The sequence below is a fragment of the Lytechinus variegatus genome, chromosome 17 (assembly GCF_018143015.1).
Source record: "Lytechinus variegatus isolate NC3 chromosome 17, Lvar_3.0, whole genome shotgun sequence".
In the NCBI taxonomy this organism is placed as follows: Eukaryota; Metazoa; Echinodermata; class Echinoidea; order Temnopleuroida; family Toxopneustidae; genus Lytechinus; species Lytechinus variegatus.
The window spans coordinates 28,110,692-28,134,655 of NC_054756.1; the positions used below are offsets into that span (position 1 = coordinate 28,110,692).

General features: G+C 38.7%; 1 protein-coding gene across 1 annotated transcript in view; it reads right to left on the reverse strand.

Moving 5' to 3' along the window:
• Positions 1-274: 274 nt before the first annotated feature.
• The window catches only part of LOC121430611 (E3 ubiquitin-protein ligase MIB1-like), a 173,522-nt gene continuing 149,832 nt past the window's right edge, over positions 275-23,964 (reverse strand). The window contains exon 13 of the mRNA XM_041627929.1: positions 275-395. Coding sequence (XP_041483863.1) covers positions 275-395 — 121 coding nt within the window. The remainder of the gene's footprint in view (positions 396-23,964) is intronic.

The following is a 23,964-nucleotide window of genomic DNA, read 5'->3' on the forward strand; positions in this document are numbered from 1 at the left end:
ATTTAATAAGTATTTGACAGAACATCAAGTCAGCCCCCTCCCCTACATGCCATAATTTATTGAATGTATGACAGGCGAGCGAGTCAGAGAGAGGGGAGACCGGCGCGTGGAGCCAAGATAACGCACCTATCAGGAAGAACTTACGATCCGGCCAATTTCCAAACACCCTTACCGCACAGGAAACCAAGGGCTAAAGCGCTTCCACAGAACGTGTAATCAGTCCTGAAAACGCCAACCCGACCAATTAGTAGGGGCTCTGCTTGCTCTCCCTACCCTAAGTCTCCCTCTTTCCCTTCTCTCTTTGAAAGCCTTTGGCGGAGTTCGTCTTCTTCTGCCGGGACTCCTCCTCCTCTCGACCCAAGGCGTTCCTGCTGATTAGACTCGGCTTGTCCGGCCTGTGATGGGAAGAGTGTCAACGAGAGCTTGAACGCCAATCCCGGGCCTCTTATCGCTCCCTGCCAAATTAGTCGGTCACTTCCCCTCACTTCTCTTGCTAGCCTACCTTTCCTTTGACAGCTATACATACTCTCTCCCTCTCTCTCTCTCTACTCCTTCCTTTGAAACCCTAAGGAAACCTATCTTGCAGTGTGCTGCTACACGTGGAAGAAAGCGCTGTCCGAGAGCCTGGCGTGCGCATCGCTGAAGCTCTGCGGCTAACCTTATCTCGACTGGCCAAATTAGCTTCAAACTTCCAGCTCTCACTCATATCGGGTTCTGCTTCTGACCTGACAGCTTGCAACTTTTTTTATCTTCTCTTGCACAGCTCTCATCAAAACGCATTCACTCACATGTGTTGCCAAGTTGAACTCTGCGAAGCCTTCGGAAGAGAGAAAGAGGAAAGTGAATTGGTCACTCTGTTGAGCAGTCTTCACACTGGACGCAACTGCCTCTTTTACTCTGCAGACGTCAACGTATATTCGATTCTTAAAATGACCCCAGACCAGAGCCGTGAAGTGTACAAGAATTTTGTTAATAATTCTAGTGCTGTTTCTTGGATCAATTCTACAGATCACACCTTGAAACTTCTTTCATTGCTGTAACTTAACCACCTGAAGGAACATTATCCAACTTGCTTCTGCATGTGAGTCTCTTCAGTTACTTTTCATTCATCTTCACATACACAGATATGTACAAATGACCTTCTGAAGCCCACCTTACTTGGATTCACTGATGATCAGAATATGGAGTTAAAAGGAGGTAAGAACGATTTATAAAAAGAGGGTGTACAATACAACTTTAATTTCCTAATCAATGCCATTTTACAATTTCTAAATCTGCTTTTCAATTCAAAGGAAAGACCAAAGCACTAACAGATAAACTTAATAATGTTGAACTTTTTAATGTCTCTACAATTCAAGCTCTTTGCATGTATCAGTGTATGCAATGCTTTGCAAAGTAATAAGCAAGATTAAATCAAACTTAAGTGGCTTTTGCATCTATCTTTTGCTCTGATTTAACCCCTATTTGGAAATTTACATTGCTCTTTATGGTGGTATGCAAAGTCCTCCATCAATTACGATTTTTTATTTATTTTACTCTTGTACAATATCCTTATAGAATTCATGCGCATATATACTGAACGAAGTACCTCCCTCCTTTTTTACCCTAAACAAATTTGAACTTTCCAAAGTTTGTTTGTTCAAGTAAGGAGAACTTTGAGTAGTCATTGTAAAATGATTTCAAAGTATCAAAAATGGGGAAATAAAAGGTCATTTCATTGATCAAGTTCAATTTGAGAAGACCACCGCGGTAGAATTATTTAAATTTGTAAATGCAGCTAAGAAGAACAGAATTTACAGGAGGGTCCATGTAGATATGTGTGGAATACACTGCTAATTACTTTATTTGATTCATATTAGGATGTAGATGGATTGAGAATGTCTGAAAATCACCATTTTCACTCCCAGATAATCAATGAGTAAATCTCTCTGTTGAAATATTTTGAATAATGATTATGAGTTTGGAATTTCATAGTTGTAGGTCCAACCTATAGTATGAAACATGATTCAGAGATGACCTAGATGTACATGATAAATGGAACTTAGATTGTGCATGAAAAAGTCTGTAATTTGAAAAAAGAAATAAAATGCAGAAACACCAATAAGATGTTCAGAACAAGAGCTCCGGATGCTGCTAGAAGTTCTACCAAAACAAACAGCTGGACACGCCCACCTGGACACACCCACCCGGAAAACTCATCTTTGACATATCCCATGCCATAACATACTTCTTTAGAATTCCATACTGAATCTCTGCAACTCTATGGAATGTAAAGAAGTATGTATTGAAACTGGGACCTCACATCGCAACACCTCGAAGAGAGAGAAGGGGCCAAGATTGGAGCACTGCAGGACCATGGGGGCAATGTTATGCACTCCTATGAACACCATCAGGACGAGATTTACCTCAAATCACAAACCCCGGATCGCAACACCTTGAAGAGAGACAAGGGGCAAAGATTGGAGAGCACTGCAGGACCAAGTGGTGTTACGATACACCCCTACCGGTCCCATCCAGCTGAGCTATACCCCTCTCTCTATGAGGATAGGGTACAAACTGAGACACTGAAGGACCAAGGGGTACTAGAATGCACCCCTACTAATGCCACTCAGCTAAGTAACACCTCATATTGCAACTTCATAATGAGAGGTAAGACGACAATGAGTGGAGTTCTGTAGGACTAGGACCCATGGGGTAATACAACACACCCCTCTGATCTCTACCAACATGAGCTTAATCTCACATTGCAACTCTAAGATAAAAGGGAGGGAAGATATTGTATCTCTTCAAGGGGTAATACAATGCACCCATTCAACCTGATGACTTCAACTTGATGAGCAATGCCTAACCAGCTGGTACTGATGTCTGTATACCAGTAAATTTAAGTTATTTAGTTTAATTTAATAGCAATACACCTTGTAATGATATGTCATGTAATGTATATTTTATAATGTTAGCATAATAATGTACAACGTAAAATGATTGTAATTTAGTAGTTCTTCTAATTATTGTAAGACGCTAGGAGATCTCGATATTGAGCACTCCATAAATGCATTATTATTATTATTATTATTAAATCAAGATATGAATAAGATAAAGATATTTGAGATTTACTTTCGAGAAAATGAAGTAACTACCAAGTTTTCCTTCTTTCATCAAAGTTCACCTTTAAGTTCACAAGTTAAACCCCAGCTAATGAATTTCAAAGCCACCCCCAAACAGATAAATGTACAGTGTATTAATTTCATTAAATTCTCACCCAATCAAAATCTTGTGGGACGTATTCTTGAAAATGTCATCTTATAATTGCCAATAAATTGACTGACTCTAAACACTGTATCTCTTTTTGTACAGGTGAATGTTTGATGAATGGACAATGAGGGCGCCACATGAATCAACAGTAGATTGTACCCACACACAATCAGCAATGCATTCATATCACCATAGAGGCAGAATGGGCAGGAATGCAGTTGGAACGTAATTCTGTCTACTTGCTTCCAGTATGTCTGATGCGCAATCTATACACCCTGACTGCGTCTTCAAACTGAAAGCATTCCAAATATTCAGGCCCATTTGTGAGCAGGGGTGGAATGATTTATTCTTTCTCATGGTAATGCTGTCAAGATGCATGTACATGATAACTATTGGCATTTAAAGAAGTACTAACTTAACTCTGGACTCACCCTATGTCACAGTAAAAACAAACATAATTTGAATGATGATTCCAGTGAAAAATAAGGCTAATGACAAATTTTTAGCACGTGTGAAGCCGAACTAGAACATGATTAGAATCACAAATGCTAATCACAATTATGAATTCAAATTCTAATCTGGAGGGGAATTCCAGTTAGTTTCACTCAAATCACGGTAGAAATTTTATGTGTGAAAGGCTTGACCTCCAAAACATCTTTTGGGGGGGCAAAGTTTATGTGACCTTTCAAGCACTTCCGTAGATAATACAATTGTCATGCACTCATCTTAGTTTGTACTGTGATGCAGTCCTTTGATTGACAAGTCACCAAGGACACATACCGCCATCGCTCAGGAATTCGAATTCAAATCACTTTTTTTTAGTGAGCTTATGAAAGGTCCAATGATTCTAAAGACGAATTGCAATCATCACTACAATTCACGTGTGAAAAGGCCCTTGCTAGAGGTGTTGTGGCTCAGTGGATAAGTCTTCGGACTTTGAACCACAAGGTCCGGGGTTCAAATCCCACCGCAGCACTAACGTCCTTCGGCAAGGCGTTTATCTACATTTGCCACTCTTAACCCAGGTGTAGTAAATGGGTACCCAGTAGGAAGATATTCCTTGAATTCTCGTGCGCCCAATCAGGGTAGCCGTGCTAAAGCCAGGGAAATAGTATGCTGCGCTTAGAAACATTTGTATTAAGCGCTATATAAATGTTGCATATTATTATTATTATTATTGCTAACATGCTTACAACATTTGTATGTCATTTGAAATATTTTGAATCCTATTGTGGGAAACTTAAACATTCTCTGGAAGCTGCAAACATCTTCACTTATAGACGGTTACTCCTTGAAGGAAGTAGCGACTGTCCTTTGGTGCGTAACACAAAGCTTAGCAATCATTGTAGAACATTTGTCCTATGATTGATTGCATTGACTACAATGTACAATTAATCGTGAAAATCAATCATACAATTAATCACTAATTTTTGTACAACAGGACCCTGGTCAGACAAAAGTTCGGAGTGTCAAGCCAGTGTGAATTGGAATGCCCTGTATCTTGAGGCACTTTCTTAGTTTTTACCCATCAACTGGGGACATCCGACAACTGGGGATGTCCTTGGTCCAATATTACCATGCCGATCAATTCATCATGTCATTTAAAACCGTTTCATATCGTAAACTCATGATTTGTGAAAAGATCTGCTCTCCCAAAATGACCAGAGACTGAGCAGGATTCCCAGTATAACATACCTGCCAACCTCTGGGAATGAAAAATTGCGTTCTGTGATAAAAAACCTGTATTTTCCCCCAAAAAGGTGTATTTCATAATAAAATGTGTGGCGCACTTGCTCATCGTGGGGCTCAAGCTGCATGCAAGCTAAAATGCGCACTGCTCTTGCAGATAAAAAAAAATTGAAGCATGTGTATATCTCACCCTGGTTTTAACAAAATGATTTTTTTTCCAAAACATATCTTTTAAAGAAAAAACGTACTGCCGTATTTTGGTTGCAAAAACATACTAAAAACGCCAAAAACGTACTGGTTGGCAGGACTGGTACAGCCTTGCAGAGCTCAGGCGACATGTACTTCTATACCAGTATCTACCTGAAGGTCTCAGCATTAAACTCATTCCTGACATGTGTACACACACACACACACATGTGAAAGATATCTTCAACACACCCACACACGCCCGTAAGATAGTAAAAAGCGGAAAATCTCCCGGGGGGGCCACTTACATTGACGAGTGGATACCATGCGCGACCAAAAAAGCACGTAAAAAGGATGTCTTTTTCACGATAGGGCACGTTACGTACGTAACGTGATAAGGGTGTCAAAAACACAAAAATAATGAAAAAAGGGTATCTATTTCGCTAGGAAAATTACGTGTTTAGGGTCGAATTTGCGGGGATGATAAAACAAAATCAAAATGTTTTATAAAGGATGTCCTTTTTGCCCCAACACTACGTGTTTAGGGTCCGATTTGCGCGAGGTGTAGAAGGTGGGGTCGTACTAACCCAAATAAGGTTAAGTCGACGACCGAAGGACCCGTAACATTCCTGTACTTGTTTACATGGTTTAGGGGTTCATTTCAGGGAATATTTGCCAAGAGTATCGTTTTGCTTCCAATACTTGTTAAGGGTAGGGTTTCACACGCCAACACTTGTTAAGGGGTGCATTTTAAGAATATGGAAATTACGTGTTTAGGGTGCTTTTCGAGACCCCATGGTCGCGCATGGTATCCACTCGTGAATAGAAGTGGCCCCCCCGGGGAAAATCCAGGAATAAGGAAAAAGTTCCCCAAATCACCGACACATATATGAAGAATCACAAGTGACATGAAGGTATCTCTACTTGACAAAATGATGATGATGATGTTCATCCTTCGCTAGCGAAGACGACCACAACTTCAAAAATTCCTGTGGGTACGAAGATGGCTGAATAGACCCATCTTCACCAGAAAAAGTCTGTTGCAATGTGGGCAAGCAAAAGGCAGCATTGGGGCAGGCACAGCGATGGGGCTTGCTCTGTCTTTTCGACACATGCGTTTTTGTTCTTGCTTGTCCACACATCTTGACAAAATAGTAACTAGTCAAAAACCAAGAAATACCCCCCCCCAAAGAACCCCAAATCACCAACATACTTATGAACAATCACAAGTGGGATTTTCCCTATCACACTAAACTATACCATGAGATAAGATTTGTCAACCAAGGGAATTCCTCACACTAATTCTACTTTCAACAAATTAATGATTTGATATCATTTTCTACCAGAATAATTTGGAACATAATATCTTTAAACATTTTTTGATGGATTCTGTTCAAATCATTTTGTTATCATCAGAATCTGGAATCTTGTCTTCCAACAGATAGAGAAAAAGAGAAGATCTTTCCTGATACACACGTACAAGTGCATAAGCTAAACACGTTTCCCTACAGAACTAAATGACTGTCCCAATGTTAAGTGTTTATTTTGCTATCAATCTTTAATTGTTGACACTATCAGAGCTCACTAAGTACATACTTCGCCTTCAACTGAAAGGTGTTGTAATACTTTAAGTACACAATTACGCAGATACATTTGATTATTTTTCAAGGGTGATAAATACAAAAGCAATGTCAGCTTCAAATGCATCTTATAACAAAACCCTTCATATCAGAAAGGGATGATCCGGGCTGAAAATAAGCTGATTTGAACATATAAAGAAAAATCAGACAAACAAAACAATGAAAATTTGGTCAAAATCGGACAAGGAATAACAAAGTTATGGCATTTTAAAGATTTGCGTTATTCCGGTTAAACAGTTCTTGGCATGTCTTCATGAATATTAAATGAGCAAATTGATGATGTCATATCCTCACTTGTTCTTTTGTATTTTATTATACAAAGTTAGGTTTATTCATTTTTTTCTACCAAGAACTGAAAAAAATGGATTGAGAACTGATTTATTGCATTGGATATTCATTGCTGCAGCTTATTTCATGATAAAGGAGATACATTATTCACACATGCATGTATGAAAAAATGAAACAATTGCGATTTCATGTAATAACATAAGAAAAGGGAAAGTGGGGATGTGACATCAGCTCATCTAATGAATATTCATAATAATAATAATAGTGAAATGTTTTTGTATAGTGCAAAATACATAATCAAAGTTGCATGTCTCTAAGTGCTTTTTACAAAAGGAGTGGAGATGGAGGGGAGAGCACTGGGTTCCTACATTAATTGTTTACAAAATGGTGAATAAATGTGTTTTCAAGCTATTTCTAAACTTCTCGTATGGTTGTATATTTCTAAGATATTCTGGCAGATTATTCCATAAAATAGCAGCTGCATGTGAAAATGATCTTTCCCCATATGAATTTGTCACAGTATGTGGGACCTGTACTAATGACTTTTTATTTGAATGTAGCATTCTGTCATGTTTATATGGTGTTAACAATTCAATGAGATACAATGGAGCAAACTGATGGAAACGTTGGTAGGCGAATAGAAGTACTTTGTAGTGTATGCCGGATTGGATAGGCAGCCAATGTAAGTTTTATTAGACTGGGGAAATTGGTTCATGTTTCTTTGTGCTACGAGTGGCACTGCTGAATTTTGAACGAGCTTTAATCTTTGAATTTGACGAGACGGAAGACCAAAAAGCAAGCTATTACAAAAATCAAATGGCACATAACAAAAGCATAAATTAGGCGCTCAGTAGTTGTCTTATTAAAAAAGGTGCTAATTTTGCATATTTCATGCAGTCCATAAGATAATGACCGACATTTTTGTGAAAAAAAATGTTCAAAGGTGAATTTATCGTCAAAAGTAACCCCTAAGTGCCATCGAGATCTAGTGTCAGTATTGGGTTACTTACTCTATAGTGAGAAGAAACATGAAGAAATTCAGTCTTGATATTGTTGAGTTTCAAATCATTTAGTTGATACCACTCTGACTGATCGTACATAGTTTGATATTTTTGTAGTACTGTCTTCATCATTATTACTCTTAAATGTAATATACACTTGTGTATCGTCTGCATAGAACATTTTTTGAACCCCATGTGTATCAATTATATCCCCTAGAGGAGAAGTATAGAGAGTGAATAAAACTGGGCCGAGTACGGACCCTTGAGGCACCCCTTGAGAAATTATGTGTCTGGATGATGATGTGCATATAACTATTTTCACAAAATATTGCTAAACTTTAAGATTCAATAACCTTGTTATTTATTTCTGATTTTGATGAAATTTTCAGCGTTTCACATTGAGGAATAAGCTAAGCCAGAAGTCTTCCATTTATGTAAACATCATGAACAAGAAATTAAATATGAGAAAAACAGCCTGTTGAACCCCCCCCCCCCCGACAGAAAAGGGTTACAAGTAGAAAGAGAGGAAAAGAAAAAGAGCAGTATAACATGACTAGAGTTGAAGAATAAGGGGAGAAAGCTTAAAAAAAACAAAGTGGAAAGAAAATTTTCTAAAAGGAACTGACAAGACCAATCGTATCAATGTGGTCATCTGAACAGGAATATGCCACAATACAATGGTGTGAAATATTTTCTTTTAAAGGGAAATCAAACCCAAATAAAAACTTGTTTCCAGAGGAAAAAGAACAATCAGACAAGTTGATGGTGAATATGAACAATATTGGACAAACAAGAAAGAAATTTGTAAAAATTGTTCATCACTATACCCACGTAGACTTCAAATTGGCCGCATATGTAATGTCAGAGTGATGTAAGCCAAGGACTACATGTACTCTTACATGTACTCTAATACATAAAATGGCTAAGTTGTATTTTTTTTTCAAAAGTTTTACTTCAGATTACATATTTCTTCCATGAAATAATATTCTACCTCGGTTATATTTAGATTACTGCCCTAGGGGAATGAGTACTTAGGAGCAAACCACACATCTCTGATAATAAAGTACATGGCCTATGGGAAAGTCGACCTTGCCCCTTGTCATAATTTACTTACCCAGTTGCCAATTTGAGATCTACATAGTCTTATATGCTTTTCACACTGCACTTTTTTCCTTAACCCCAGGGAAATTGGTAGTCTGCTATGCAGACTCTGAATGGCTCGTGAGGTGGGATCTGCTACTGGTTTGCGAAGCAAACCAGCCTGAAAGGGCGAGCGAAGCGAGCCACTTCTGCAGCCTCAGTAGACCTAGTCTGCTATGCAGACTCGTTGAATCAGCTGAGGTACACACACTGCAGATGTGGGTCTACATTTGTAGACTAGGAAATTGGTGGGGCTAGGGGGGGAGGGGGGTTTTAGCCCCACCAATTTCCCAGGGTTAAGCTTAGCCCACTTCGTTTTCACACGTTTTAGCAAAGTGGGCTAGCACGGTAAATAGTACGGTATTATCTGGCCCTGCAAAATAGCAGGGTTAGCCGGCTTATTGTGATGCTAGCACCACAATGGCCGTGTTAAGAGATGCAGTGTGAAAACTAAACAGGGCTAAGGAAAGTGGAGCTAAGCATTAGCCAATCACTGAAGTCGATTTGCACGTTAATCACGCTCTGTATGGTAAAATCATCAATATTCATGAGCTGAGGGATAGTCCAGGGTTAAGGCATTAACCACGACTGAGCAGATATTATGGGGTTAAGAAAGACGGTGTGAATTAAAAAAAAAGAATGGGGTTACAGGTAGTCCGGGGTTAAGGATAGTATAGGGTTAAGGAAATGCAGTGTGAAAAGCATATTAGGGATCTCAATTTTAAAACAGCCATAACTTTCTTATTGCTTGCCCGATTTCTTTCAAACTTTTACATTTCTGTTTTACTTATTTTTCTCCTTTCCAACACAATATTTCATGACCAAGGCTGGATTCCCCTTTAAAGAAAGTCAACAAAAATCATAATCATGCTATCATAGGTATATAAGATATCCTAATAAAATGAAATTGACACACCTTTCCTCTTGAAGAGAAGGAAAATGCCACTACAAGATTTACGCAACGTATCAGAGTACCAGAGGTCATTCTCAAAAGCTCAAAAAACTCATTCCAGACTGGACATAAGGAAACACTTTTTTAGCAAAAGAGTAATCGATAGCTGGAATAAATTCCCTGAAGAAGCTATCAAATCGTCCTCACTCCTCAGTTTTAAACAGAGACTATCCAAATTGGGTTACTAATGGGCTACAAAGCCCCCCAAACCCTGCCACACTAATATCTACCTACGTGAAGATGGAAGTGTGGCACTTCAAGGTATGTTCAAGGTATGTTCAAGGTATGTAAAAAAGATATTCCTTGTCTTTTTGGAAGCTAAGAGCATAAACCAAGCAAATAGCAGGGGGAAAAATACATGGGGGCTTTTTAACCCCCAAAGTACCTAAAAGAGCCCTGAAAACTAAAAAAAAAAAAAGGCCCTCGAGATCCACATTCACAGCAATGTTAGCTTATCCAATGTTCCAGATTGAGGAGGTGCGATATCTCAGTCGGTAGAGCAGGAGTTTTGGATTCTGGTGACCCAGGTTCGATTCCCACTTGGTGCGCTAGTGCCCTTTGTACCGTGTTTACACAGTGACACAGCTCGGGGGTTCGACACGCGAGCCGTGCTCAACACGACAATTTTATGCTGTGTAAACGCGATCAGTGTGATCCGCGAGCCGTGTCGAACACGGCTTTTTTGATCCGCCAAAATCGTAGGTTTCAACCCGCGAGCCGAGTCAGACTCGGCAATTTTTTCGTGTGTAAACAGAAAGCCGTGTCGAACTCTCTTGACCAGGTCACTGCGCGCGCTTTCACTTTTGGCATTGTTGTTGTTCGCACGGACAAGATTCGATTTCGGCGGTGAATTTCCCGCGTTTAATTTGCGACGTCATAATTCTTCTTCCGTTCGAGATCCGCGAGCCGTGTTGAACTCGCCTTTTTATATGTACGTATAAACGCGATCTCTGATCCCTTCTTCGCAGTGTTCAACCCGGCTCGCGGATTCAACACCCGAGCCGAGTCAATGTGTAAACACGGTATTGGTAAAGGCAATAATCCTCATTACAGGGTCCATCGCAGAGGACCTTAGGCCAACAGTCCTCTGGTTGCTTGCTTAAAAGCATTCATGCTCTCTTAGCAATTAGGAAAAAATCACCACCATTTACCTTTAGGTTTAGGCAGTAACTTGTAAAAAGTAGCCCCTGTAAATGAAAAAAAAAATCATTTTTTGCTTGGCAAATAGTATGAATCAAAGATCCCAAACTGTACTCCAATGATTAAAAAAACAAAACAACCTTGCGCTGCAATTTTATGTCATAGGGAGAGAGGATAACAGAGAAGTTTTAAAGAAACCCCTGAGAATCTTGCAAATGGCTTCATATAATCATTTACCCCCTTCTTCCATTCTCCTCAAAGGAGGAGGAAGTCGTTGGCAAGTTAACAGGATTCCCTCCTATCTCCTTCACTGATCCGCGTTCTTGAAGCTAACCTGGAGTGGCGCTCGACCTCCGAAGAGCTAACCGCGTAACCGACCTGCCTCTAATTCTGATTTCCTCTGTGAAAATTTGGTAACACGCTGGGCTGCCAAAAACCGTCCTCGCTTGCAACATTCAAGATTGTCTATGCAAAGGCATGACATCCCTTGGAGCACCTCGAGACACTCGCTGGAGTATGCATCAGAAACATGACATGGTTACAAATGCATGGGCCTACTCTATAGCAACCTGTGCACAGAAAATGTTACCCCCATGATATATGATTACTGTGAGAATATTTTGCTCTGATTCAAGATCTTTAGTTGGAGAAGGAAAATAGTTTTGAAAAGTCATCTTTTGTACAAAGATAAAGATTGGTCAGAAGGAAGCATAAATTATTCACATACCATTATTAATTACTGGTAGCAGAAATAAGTCACAATTTTCCATTTCATATTTCATTCTACACATGTAGTTACATATAGGCCTATATATCTATGCAAAGGCATAAATATATATACCTATATATTTATGGTAATGTATGCAATAATAATATTTTTTACTTAATCATTCATAAAGCTAATGTAAAAGTAAAGATATTTCAGTTTCCTACTCGAGAAAGGTATTGGCTCCCGAATTTATTACAATTCATGAGAGAGATGATGTTATCCTACGTACTTGAAGAAGCTTTGGTAACGTCTAGCATAAACTCCATACTTTCTGCGGTTATTCTCTCGTGTATCCTAACTGGTACACCCGGTGGTTCTTAACTTCTCTCCAAGATTAGGACATGTGTTATCTTAGATTATTACCTCAAGAAGTTCTATCTTCCTTAACCGCATTACCCTCCCCAACGCCTGCAAACGACACGACGCAAGTCTTGTCTTCGTGGTGATAAGGTTGATTTGATTTTCGTAAATTACGACATCTGTCAGCGGAGTAATAGCGTCAATGTGACTCATATCGGGGGGGGGGGGGGTGTTTCTTGCGTGTGAGAGAAAGTGACTCAGGATGGATTTTCTTCCAAAGGTATGGTTTTGAGATATAACCAGGATCAGTCTTGAATATATCTGAAATATATCACTTTAAAAGATTAGAGATTCTACTTTATTCCACTCAATATTGAGTAATAACACTACATGTAATACTACTACTAGTACTAGTAGTAGTAGTAGTAGTAGTAGTAGTAGAAGTAGTAGTAGTAGTATAATAGTAGTAGTAGTAGTAGTAGTAGTAGTAGTAGTAGTAGTAGAAGTAGAAGTAGTAGTAGTAGTAGTAGAAGTAGTAGTAGTAGTAGTAGTAGTAGTAGTAGTACAAGTAGTAGTAGAAGTAGTAGTTGTAGTAGTAGTAGTAGTAGTAGTAGTAGTAGTAGTAGTAGTAGTAGTAGTAGTCATCTTATAAACAATATCATAACATTATAACATGCATCACACAGTAAAATAAAACAGTCTGTACATTCATTAGTAAAGAATCTAATTATTTGCATTTATAGCCATTAAAATAAAGGGTTCGCTATTTCAACTACTGATGTCTGAAGTGGAACTAATTACAATTGCCACTGGCGCAGATGATCGAAACTAAAGAGTTTGCACTTTTTCCTAGAGATTTCAGCAAATTATTTTTGGAGCTCAATTCTCAGGAAATAAGATATATGATTCCGACATTCTGAAACATTCTCCAATCAATTGGTATCATCTTTCAAAAGAATAACTATTAAAAACTATTTTACTACACTAAACTCATTAAACTACATTAAACTCAATAAATGTTCTAAAATCATTTTAGAAGCTTCATCTACATGTCATACAAAAACCACACAAAAAAGAAGCTGATTTCATATCAGAGATAGCATCTGCTATTCCTAATTTCATTATTATATTCCCAATAGAGTTTAGGATTAATAATTAGATTCCTGTCCTCCTTTCCATTTGATCAATAATGAATTCAAAATGATAAAATGTTCATGGATTTAAATGAATTTTGAATGAGATAAGCATCAGCATACATCCACAAAATATTGTTTGTAACGAAAGTGAAAGTACTAACGCTAATCAAAATTAACAAGCAATTTCCAACAAAGAAAAAAGAAGAAGAGAGAAAAGAACAAATATGTGTACATAAGAAAAGACAAATTGTGATTTTCTGAAAAAAAGCTGGACTTGCAATAATGGTTTTGTGCTTGGGAAATTGAATTAGTCTAACAAGAAGGTATCATCAAGAACTTCTTCTTTTTTTAAATTTCCCCTTTGAAATATTAAGTTACCAGAACTTAAGGGTTTTCAAAAACAATTTTGAACATACAGCCTAAATATATGAATAAAAAAGCAAAAAGCTTGGGCATTTTGTACAAATCACTAAGTTAATTTTTTTCCTGTTAGAATTCATAGGTTAGTATTGAGTAAATAAAGATACTCATTTATATGGCCGAACAGGAGACAACTCATTCCCAAATTTAATTCTGTTGAGTCAATAGCTTAAAAACATTGTTTTTCCAACTTCCTTTTTAAATCAATGTTTGCTTTGGGTAAAAAAATAGGACTGATGCATGTAAGTGGACAAAACAAATCATAGTACAGCATTTGTTAATAGATATGAATAATGACATTTTTTCAAAAGAAATGTGTTAAAAGGCCATTTAATGATACAAATTTTATATTACAAAGAGAGAGGGGATGGAGAATGGAGAATTTAATCTGAAAAAAAAATGTTCAAAACAACATGTGTTGGCTCAGTTGGTAGAGCGTCCTTCTCACAACCGGGAGGTCGGGGGTTCAAACCCCGGCCGCGTCAGACCAAAAGACGTTAAAAGATGGGAGTTGCTGCTACCCTGTTTGGCGCTCAACGATTAAAGGGATAGAGCCTCGTCGATATATCAGGGAGAAACATTACACGGGGGGGGGGGGGGGGGGGGGGGGGGGGGGTGGTTAAGACTGACATTGCGCCAAAATAGTCCAAAAGAATCCTGGAAAATCCTTGTTCACTGCAATGATAAAACTTATCTATGTTGCAGATTTACATATTAGGTTGTGATAGATAGCCCAAATTATTTTTTGCTTTAACATCCATGATATGAGTTCTGCTTCGGAAAGTAAATGAAGTACATCAAAATGTAGAAAATAAATTCTGTAGGAAAAATGGAAATACACATTTTTGCTCATAGGCAATAAGCCATCAGAAGGTATGATGAAATTGACCCGTCTTGAAAATCAGTTTAAGAGCGAATGTTGCAAAGGCACAAATAAATATATAGAAAGAATCTGGGTCAAAATTAAAGTTGGGAGGGAGAAGGATTATTTAGCAAGCCCAAAGGCTTTACGTATGGAAACTAACCGTCCCAACTCTACGAAAGACAACTTCTACTGATAAAGCTATCACATGGCTTAACCGTGAAGGTGTTTGTAATCTCTCTCTCGTTGACAAGCTTTTATTTTAGACTTGACAAAATCTTGACATCACAACCAACGCCAAATTGGACCTCTGGGACCACGCAGTACACAAACATTTATTAGCTCCCAGTCGCGGTGAAGCGATAGGCATCTGGAGTCGAGAGCTTAAAGAGTGCCGCGGCGCTCATGGAGGGAGACAGATATTTCAAGGATTTATTCTTGATCTGTCGAATGCAGAGGCTTCTGAAGGATGTGAATTTTTATAAGGATGGGTGGAGAACGGAACAGATAGGTACAAGAAACCTAAATTTACGAGCGCAAGGGCAGTCTGGCGAAGAGAAACCGAAAGTACGTTCATTCACTCTGTTGAAATCAAGTGATGAAATTACACGATGGGAGAAAAAACAGGGGAAAAAGGCCTAATGAATAATTTCCCGAGCACGGAGCCTGGGCTAAGAAAACTTTGAAGATAACAGCTTCTGCGGGGTTCGCATGAATCATTGGAAATTTCCTGCTCGGACCATGGGGACGTGTGATTATACACTTTGCATCAGCGCGGCAGTCACTTACGATTAGGGCTCAGGACGGCACTTAATATCATTATCTTACTGACAGGGCGAAACCGACTGCCGGGGAATACGACATTGCCGATAACGTCTCAATGTCCTCCTTCAAAAATATGCCATACATCTTGCGGTCGGTCACTCCAAAAATTTTTTTATCAAGCTCCGCCAGTCTGCCTTTAAAGCAGTTACTCTACGTAAATGCAAAAAGCGGAGTTCCTCACCGAAAAGATTTGCTCCAGCTACGAATAGAAAGTAGGGATAGAAAGTTGCTATAGCGGTCACTTTATCAATCACAGACACGCGATGTTTGAAGAGGTTGTCATACGCAAATGAAAACATTTTGGTAGCCGATGTCAAAGCCAAAAGTGGATCAGTTTTTCCCATCTGTTCAGAGTTAGAGTCTGCGGTTACTGATTAAAACCAGGTTGGTTTCTAGAAAGCAGGTTTAACTTGCCATACTTTTCGGCTAGACTCTATTGGGATGCAAACCTCAGGTATCTAGGTCTGACTAGGGATGCATTTACACCTCGATCTATAAACCCACAAGGTAAATTCTATTAAAAATGCAGTTAATGGGATAAGCTTCACTTTAGCTTAAACTAAGTTATATTCTAATAAAAAATTCTGCATTGACTGGGATACTGTTTATATGCTAACTCTTAAGACAGTATTGGCCAATCAACTTTGTGCTTTTAGTGGTACATAAACATTTAATCAAACATATACATTACATACTCCCACTTTTCTAAGCTTCTACTTCCCCCTGTTTTGATCAAAATGCATATTATCAAATTAAAAGTACCCTCAATTCACCTTTTTATGTACATTTTATATCATGCTCATTGAATGCGTATATCTTATAGGTAATGTATGGCAATTTCATAAGAATTTAGTCTATTTTAGTCCCCCCCCCTTTGCTACCTGTGCAATAAATCAAAGTGAATATTTGTATATATGTTACTTTTTTTCCAATAATTCCCCTTTTAGACACAAGTGACCTTTAAAACTAAATAAAGTAGACAACTTCACACTAACTTTTTCAGGTTCTTTCTTTATAAAAGTAATAGGCCTATACTTTTGTCTTTATATTCATGTTTCTCTGAATAGTTCAACTTTTTTTAAATATGCAGAATTATTTCATATCATATTTTTCTATATCTACCGTTCCAAAATTAGCTTTGACAAATGGATAAAATACATTTTGCTAATTCGACAGCAACACGCAATTCTAAAATTGTAACTTCTCATCATTTCCAATTAAGAAACCTTCTTCAACTATCATCTTTCATCAATTTTTTTTTCATATTTATACTGACAACAGAATTAGGAAGTGGTAATTAGTCATTCTCTGTTTTTGAATACTCGAGGAAATGGGATGCAATTAATATTACATTTTGTAAGTTAAAAATATTAATTTTCAGAACTCTAAAAGATGCAATGTAGTATGAACTCTAGTGTCTTAGCGATAATCAAATAGTTAGGAAGTTAGGAAGTTAGTATATAGTTATATCTTACAATAGTTGTGAATACCAGAGAAAATATTTGCAAAATGTTAATACCACTATTTCAGTTTACATTCATCACATACATTCATCACAAGTGAAATGCAGACAGTATTCAAAGAATTTCCATTTCTGTTTTGAACCATAAAGTACAGATTTTTGGGGTCTGAATTCAACTTTCTTGTTTTCTTTCAAATGAAATGCAATCAAATGTAATGGTGAACTTCAGTTTTGGTCAAAATATTCAATAACAGAGGAAAACACCTAAAGATTCATGGAAAATACTTATTGAGAAGAAACATGTTCTCTATAATTCGAGGATCAAAATTAAATTATTATTTGATGGGGATGTGCCTCACCAAACTCTGAAATGGGGGTCTAAGCAGACTAAAAGGGTAAAGTACAGGTCTTGGGAACTAATTAGTACTGCACAGTGTTGAAAAACAGGGTTTATATGGACCGGGATCGCGGTAGTGTAGGTATATAAGCGCTGTGAATGCGGTAGCCATGCATAGAGCGGCTACTAGTTGTATGTAAGGAGTTGCGAAGCCATACATGCATCTCTCGCATGCGGTGCTCGTGCTTGACAATTTTGGCAAGACTGGGGAACTGAGATTTCTCGTAACGGGGGTCTTGCAAGCGGGGCTGGGCGGCTTCTGAACTGAACTTTTGTTATTCGGAGTATCTAGAGCACTGAAAATTAGGTCTGAAAAGGGGGTCATCAAAGCGGCCCGTCCCCGTACCACCAATATATGTGAGTGCCCCCCCCCCGGCCGGTCACTATATGCAACTAATTTGGATTTACTTTCAACGCTTTGAAATTCAGAGTGTATATATGCTGTAGAATGATAGGGATGAACTAAATCATAGCGAGTTCAGTGCACCTTTAAGAATTAGCAGCTTAAAAGTGTGCCATCAATAACTGTTGTCACCATAAAAAAGTGTACCCTTTAATATGAAGGTACTTGACTCGGTTCATCCCTTTCCCCTTTATCTTAATTTGAACATGAAGGGAGTTTCCCCCGGTTTAATGTGAGCAAACCCATAAATTGGAACAGGTTTATTAGGGGGATTTACCTGCTTAAAAAAAGGGAAATAGACGGGGTGGGAGAGGGGGGATAAGGGAGAGAGTAAAGAGGAGAGAGGAAGTGAGAGATGGAGAGAAAGAGAGTGAATGAAAAGAAGCTTATGTGTCACTTTTTTTGAGGATACATATTTTTTTGAACTTTAAAAAAAAAAAAAAATTTGGGGGGGGGAAGGTACCAGGGAAAAATACACAGGGGCTGGGGGCGATTCAGCCCCCCCCAAAAAAAAAATGCTTAAAAGAGCCCCCTAGAAATCCCCATTCATTGCAATTTTAAGCTTATCTAATGTTGCTGTTTTGTGCAGCAAGTTGATTTTTTTTGCTTGGGAGGGGGGGGGGGGGGTCCGGTGTCTTAAACACAAATTTATAATATGCTTTTATTCTATACTTCAAACCTTCAATACCTTGCTCTAACAAATTATATGAAAAACAGTCCAAGCTATACTATACAAACAGATCAATTTGACCCCCCCCAAAAAAAATGAATAATAAGAAATACAGAGAGCCCCATGTGTCTGACATTTGCAGTCATTCTCTTACCCTCAGAAGTCCTGCGTTGCTCTGTATCTGAACAGAATGGGAAAGAGCACCCAATGCTAATTATAAACTAAGTGAATGTGTAATTAGTGTGAAATTCATGTAATCATACCCCAATAATTGAATTATCTTCCCTTCTTTGCTAATTATTCTTCTGCCCCAGACGGGGGAGGTCCATTTTGTAAACGTCACTTCAATTATGGTGAACGCCATAATAGCCACAAGGGATAGAGATTCACAAATTATATTGGCACTATTCTGCATTCTAAATTATAAGGATTTTCAATAAATTCAGATCAGCTGAACATTTGATTCGTGTTTTTTTCTGTTTTTATTATAACAAATTGAAGTAAATCACAAAATTTACAAATGATTATTAGGTGATTGCAAATCACATAAACACAAGTTAGTTACACACACAAAAAAAGAACTATAATAATAAAAAACCCTTACCCACTTATCCTACCCCATCTCCCCAAAAAGGAATGTTTAATTATGAGCATTAACTTTTTGACCTCAAAAGATTTGAATTCAAACCTTTTAGCTTTACATTTAAATCCACACGGTCTAAATATGAATCTGATATTCAGCTGGCAAATAAAAATATTCACAGCCCATATTAAATCCTAGGAATCGATACCTCAAGTCACATTGCCCCTACGGCAGCCAAACGAGTCGAAAACAGCCATGTAAACATTTTTCCCACCAGCTACATATAGGCCTAGGTGGTTTGAATAAAAATGAAAATAACAGCTCTTTTCGACTCGCCTTACGGGAAGTATGACTGAGGTATAAGCGCGTATTGCGAATGATGTATTAATGCGATGTCCACGTAATGAGGGTAACAATAAATTTGAACTGCAACAAAACCCATTATAAAAGATCAAATCAAAATACAGACTACTATGATAAGAGAACTTCTTCACATTGACACATCAAAACTTTGCCACCTTTAAATTGATCTTCATTTTTAACATCTCCGACTTGCAATTTGTTGCCCCGACCCAATGAAATTGCCCGTATAAGGTTTTAAAAAAAATGCCTTCATGGCTTCTCCATGTGCATGGTTTTTAAACGACTCTCGTTTAAATACTTATTGTATCGTCTATGAAGAAATAAAGACTTGGTAGAAAAAAGACGCTGAAGGGAGCTTTGGTAGCAAAAAGACGTTGAAGGGGGGAATGGTACATATGCAATGGTGAGAATATTGCACGTTCACCCTCTCATTCATTTGCTTTTACCCGGGTGGGGAGGGTGCACTCAGTATATAATGCGTGGTGGGTACCGGGGGGGGGGGGGGCACTCGACCAAAAAAGTGGTAGGGGTGTGCCGCGGGTGAGACAAAAAACGGGGGCCTTGGAGCGGGCTTATTGTAAAATGGAGGGTCCTCGGAAAGGACTTCTGAACTACAATTTTGTGAAAACGGGGGACTTGGAACGGATCGCCAGCGTGTGAGTACGTGCGTATGCACCCCTATGGAACGGGCATGTGTGCATGATGCAGCTAGCGCGACCTTCTTGAGAAAAAGAACAAATAAAGCTGCTCTTAAGCCTGTTTTTTGCCTCGCCCGCTACATAAACCTACCACTTTTTTTGGTCGAGTACCCCCCCCCCCCGGCTTTAACAAGCTAAATAATAGCCTTTTGTCACAACTGTTTCTTAACCTTTGTGACATTTGTTAACCCCACACTATCCTTAAACCCATATTACAGTTTTTGCCTGTTGCACTGGCCAATTTTTCTGCCTAACCCCTGCTAAAGAATTACTTGCTCTTCTCACATAAAACTCACTTATTCAGGACTAGGGGTAGCCATTCATGAGGACTTATACCCTTTTCATAAACCTATCCTCCCATTAGCCGCCTAAGAGTAATTCGGATAATTCAATAAAAATTGCGTTCACAAACTCCGAAAATAAGCCGCATTATTTTTACGAGCGCCCATCCTCAAAAGGCGGATAATCGTCATGACAACTGGACACGCCCCCTCCGATGCGGTTGTGTTGGAAAAGGGTGACCTTGTGACCGCACCATGGCAATTATCCGCATTATTTGGAAATGCGTTCATAAACTCAAAATCTTGTCCCGATGCTGCTATTATGCGGATAATAGCAGCATCAGAGTAATGCGGATAACTCTTGTCCTCCTCCAATTTTACGACCAAATTATGCTGCTATATAGCCGCATAATTGGGTTTATGAAAGGGGTATGAGTGTGGACTGGACAGTAGCCCTTGCTCTGCCGTTCTGGGGGCGTACTGTACATGTAAAACAGTCCACACCCAGCAATCGCCTGGCTAACCCTGCTATTCTACAGGTCTACGGAGTCCTGTGCTACTGGTGCAAGGGTTTAGCTCACTTTGCAAAAAAAGTTTTAAGAACAGAAAGTGGACTAAGCTTAACCCTGGACAATAAAGGTGGGGCTATCTTGCCAATGAGCTCCACCTACAGGACAGGGTCAAGGAATGTTAGGCTTGTGAAAAAAGGGTATAAGAGTTGCGCAATATTCACCATACAATCAATATATTGTGGAGCTTCAGTGACATACATGTAGACGCTGAAATATACATATCCCAGCACAGCATCTCTCTATCTCTCTCTCTCTCTGTGCAGACATGTGTCATCAGCACACTATGACCTTGCATAGAGAATCTAAACTGCTTATCTAGCAGTGCAACTTAACTCTTGCCGACAAAAAATGACAAATTTCATCTTTTGGCCATCAATCAAGCCCCAAAGGTGGCGAATGTTGATTGGGAGCTGGCTATAATTCACCAGAAGATAGAGAGAAAGAGAGAGAGAGAGAGAGAGAGATAGAAAGAAAACAGGAGAAACTGAAAGAAGAGAGAGGGGAGATAAAGTCAAATCTCTACAGTTATTGCTGGTTGGCCCCATTATAATGTTCACTGGATGACAAGTAATCAGAGACATGAATTATGTAGAACCGAATCAGTGGCGCAGCGGAGGGGTGGTTTGAAACAGGGGAAAAGGGTGCAGGGGTCTATGGGGTCATTTTCAGAAGAATGAAAAAAAAAGACGACACCTCAAAGATTTAATATGATGAACAAGCAGAAAAAAAAGCCAGTGGCACGAGAAGCTGAAATGGCATGGTGGGGAAGGGGGGGGGGGGGAGGGTGGCATACTTAAAGCACTTCTAATGGACACAGTTTTCTGAGATAAATAATAATACATGAGATATGTAAAGCGCACTTTCCATCTTGATTGGATGCTCAAGGCACTTCAGAGCAGAACAAAAACAAAAGCTACAGTATTTACATATAATACATGTCTGAACAATAAGTCAATGTCTATCAAAAAGCAGTATGATTTCAGGTTGCCCTTGACATAGGCATAGACGATATATAACTGGCCCCATCCCTACTGAGATTTAACAGGCACCAGGTATATTTTATGATTGGTGTGTAGGAATGATGTAAAATTTATACCGCCCGGGGGGGGGGGGGGGCCACTTACATTGGCGAGTGGATACCATGCGCGACCAAAAAAACACGTAAAAAGGATGTCTTTTTCACGATAGGGCACGTTACGTACGTAACGTGATAAGGGTGTCAAAAACACAAAAATAATGAAAAAAGGTATCTATTTCGCTAGGAAAATTACGTGTTTAGGGTCGAATATGCGGGGATGATAAAACAAAATTAAAATATTTTATAAAGGATGTCCTTTTTGCCCCAAAACTTCGTGTTTAGAGTCCGATTTGCGCGAGGTGTAGAAGGTGGGGTCGTACTAAACCAAATAAGGTAAAGCCGACGACCGAAGGACCCGTAACAATAAAACATTCCTGTACTTGTTTAGGGGTTCATTTCAGGGAATATTACCATTAAGAGTATCGTTTTGTTTCCAATACTTGTTAAGGGTATTGTTTCACACGCCTATACTTGTTAAGGGGTGCATTTTCAGAAAATGGGAATTACGTGTTTAGGGTGCTTTTCGAGACCCCATGGTCGCGCATGGTATCCACTCGTGAATGGAAGTGGCCCCCCCCCCCCCCCCGGGTATACCGACACAAGAATGTTAATAGAAATCGCCAACTGTTATTTGCGACCGGTCATCCCAAAACCAACAAAAAACTCACCAGGGAAGGTTCTCTGCAAATAGCCAAAATAACATGAATAGGGTCGTCTGCACCAGCCTGAGTTTTCAAATAATCGGGCTATTTCTGATCCAGCAAATTTTTCTCGATCTGAACAATCTCGAGATTATTTGTAATGGAGACGCAATCATCGGGATAGTTCACTGGATCAACCTCGAGCTTGCAATCCTAAATCAACGTAGGATTATTTGCAAAATAGCACGCCATTTACAAATTATCCCACTAATTCGCAGGTGCAGACGCACTTGAGATTCAACTCGGGATCATTGATTCATGGTATCAGACCATAAATGCATCGATGCCTCGCTCGAATTGCCCTTCTTGCGCCGGTGGAGATAAGGTTTCTTGAATCTCAAGATTAATCGCGAAGAGGGCTAATCGAGCTAAAATCTTGAGATTGAGCAAACTTGGGCTTGTGCAGCACCAAATAATTTGGTCTTTAATAAAGCAGAAATTAGCTAATCTAAAAGAGTAATGCTTCTTCCGGTCGAGTTTATGTGGCTTTTGAGCAAGGTAAATATATATTCCATTCTACCTTCATAAAAATACTCATACCTTTGAATGTAGCCTAGTACCATTGTATGTGCTCACTGCAAGTACACCACATGCTTGAGACTGTTACACTTACCTGTGGAAAGAAATTAAAAGAAAATAGAAAATATATGTCAAATTATCAAAATATTTGTATAATTCTATCTTATCCTATACTACACTCTAACTCTCATGGACTTCATTACATTTTTATTTTGTTTTATTTCTATAACGGCCAAAATTTAGTATTGCAGAATCTGGACAACCCTTTGCACATGATTCAAGAAGGCAATTTTCTTTGGAATTCCTGTATTTTAGCAACTTTTAGCAAGGGATATTCAAGGCTGATAATAATATGATTTGAACAGATCATGCACAATCACAAAAACGCTGAAAATTTGATCAAAATCGGACAATGAATAACAATTTTATGGCATTTTAAAGATTTGCATTGATTCAGGTGAAACAGTTCTTGGCATATCTTCATTAATATTCAATGAGCAAACTGATGTCATACCCCACTTGTCCTTTTGTATTTCATTATATGAAATTAGGTTTATTGAAAAAAATCCTTCAAGAACCAAAAATATTGGAGTAACAACTGATTAAGTGCATTGAATATTCTTTGCTGCAATTTATT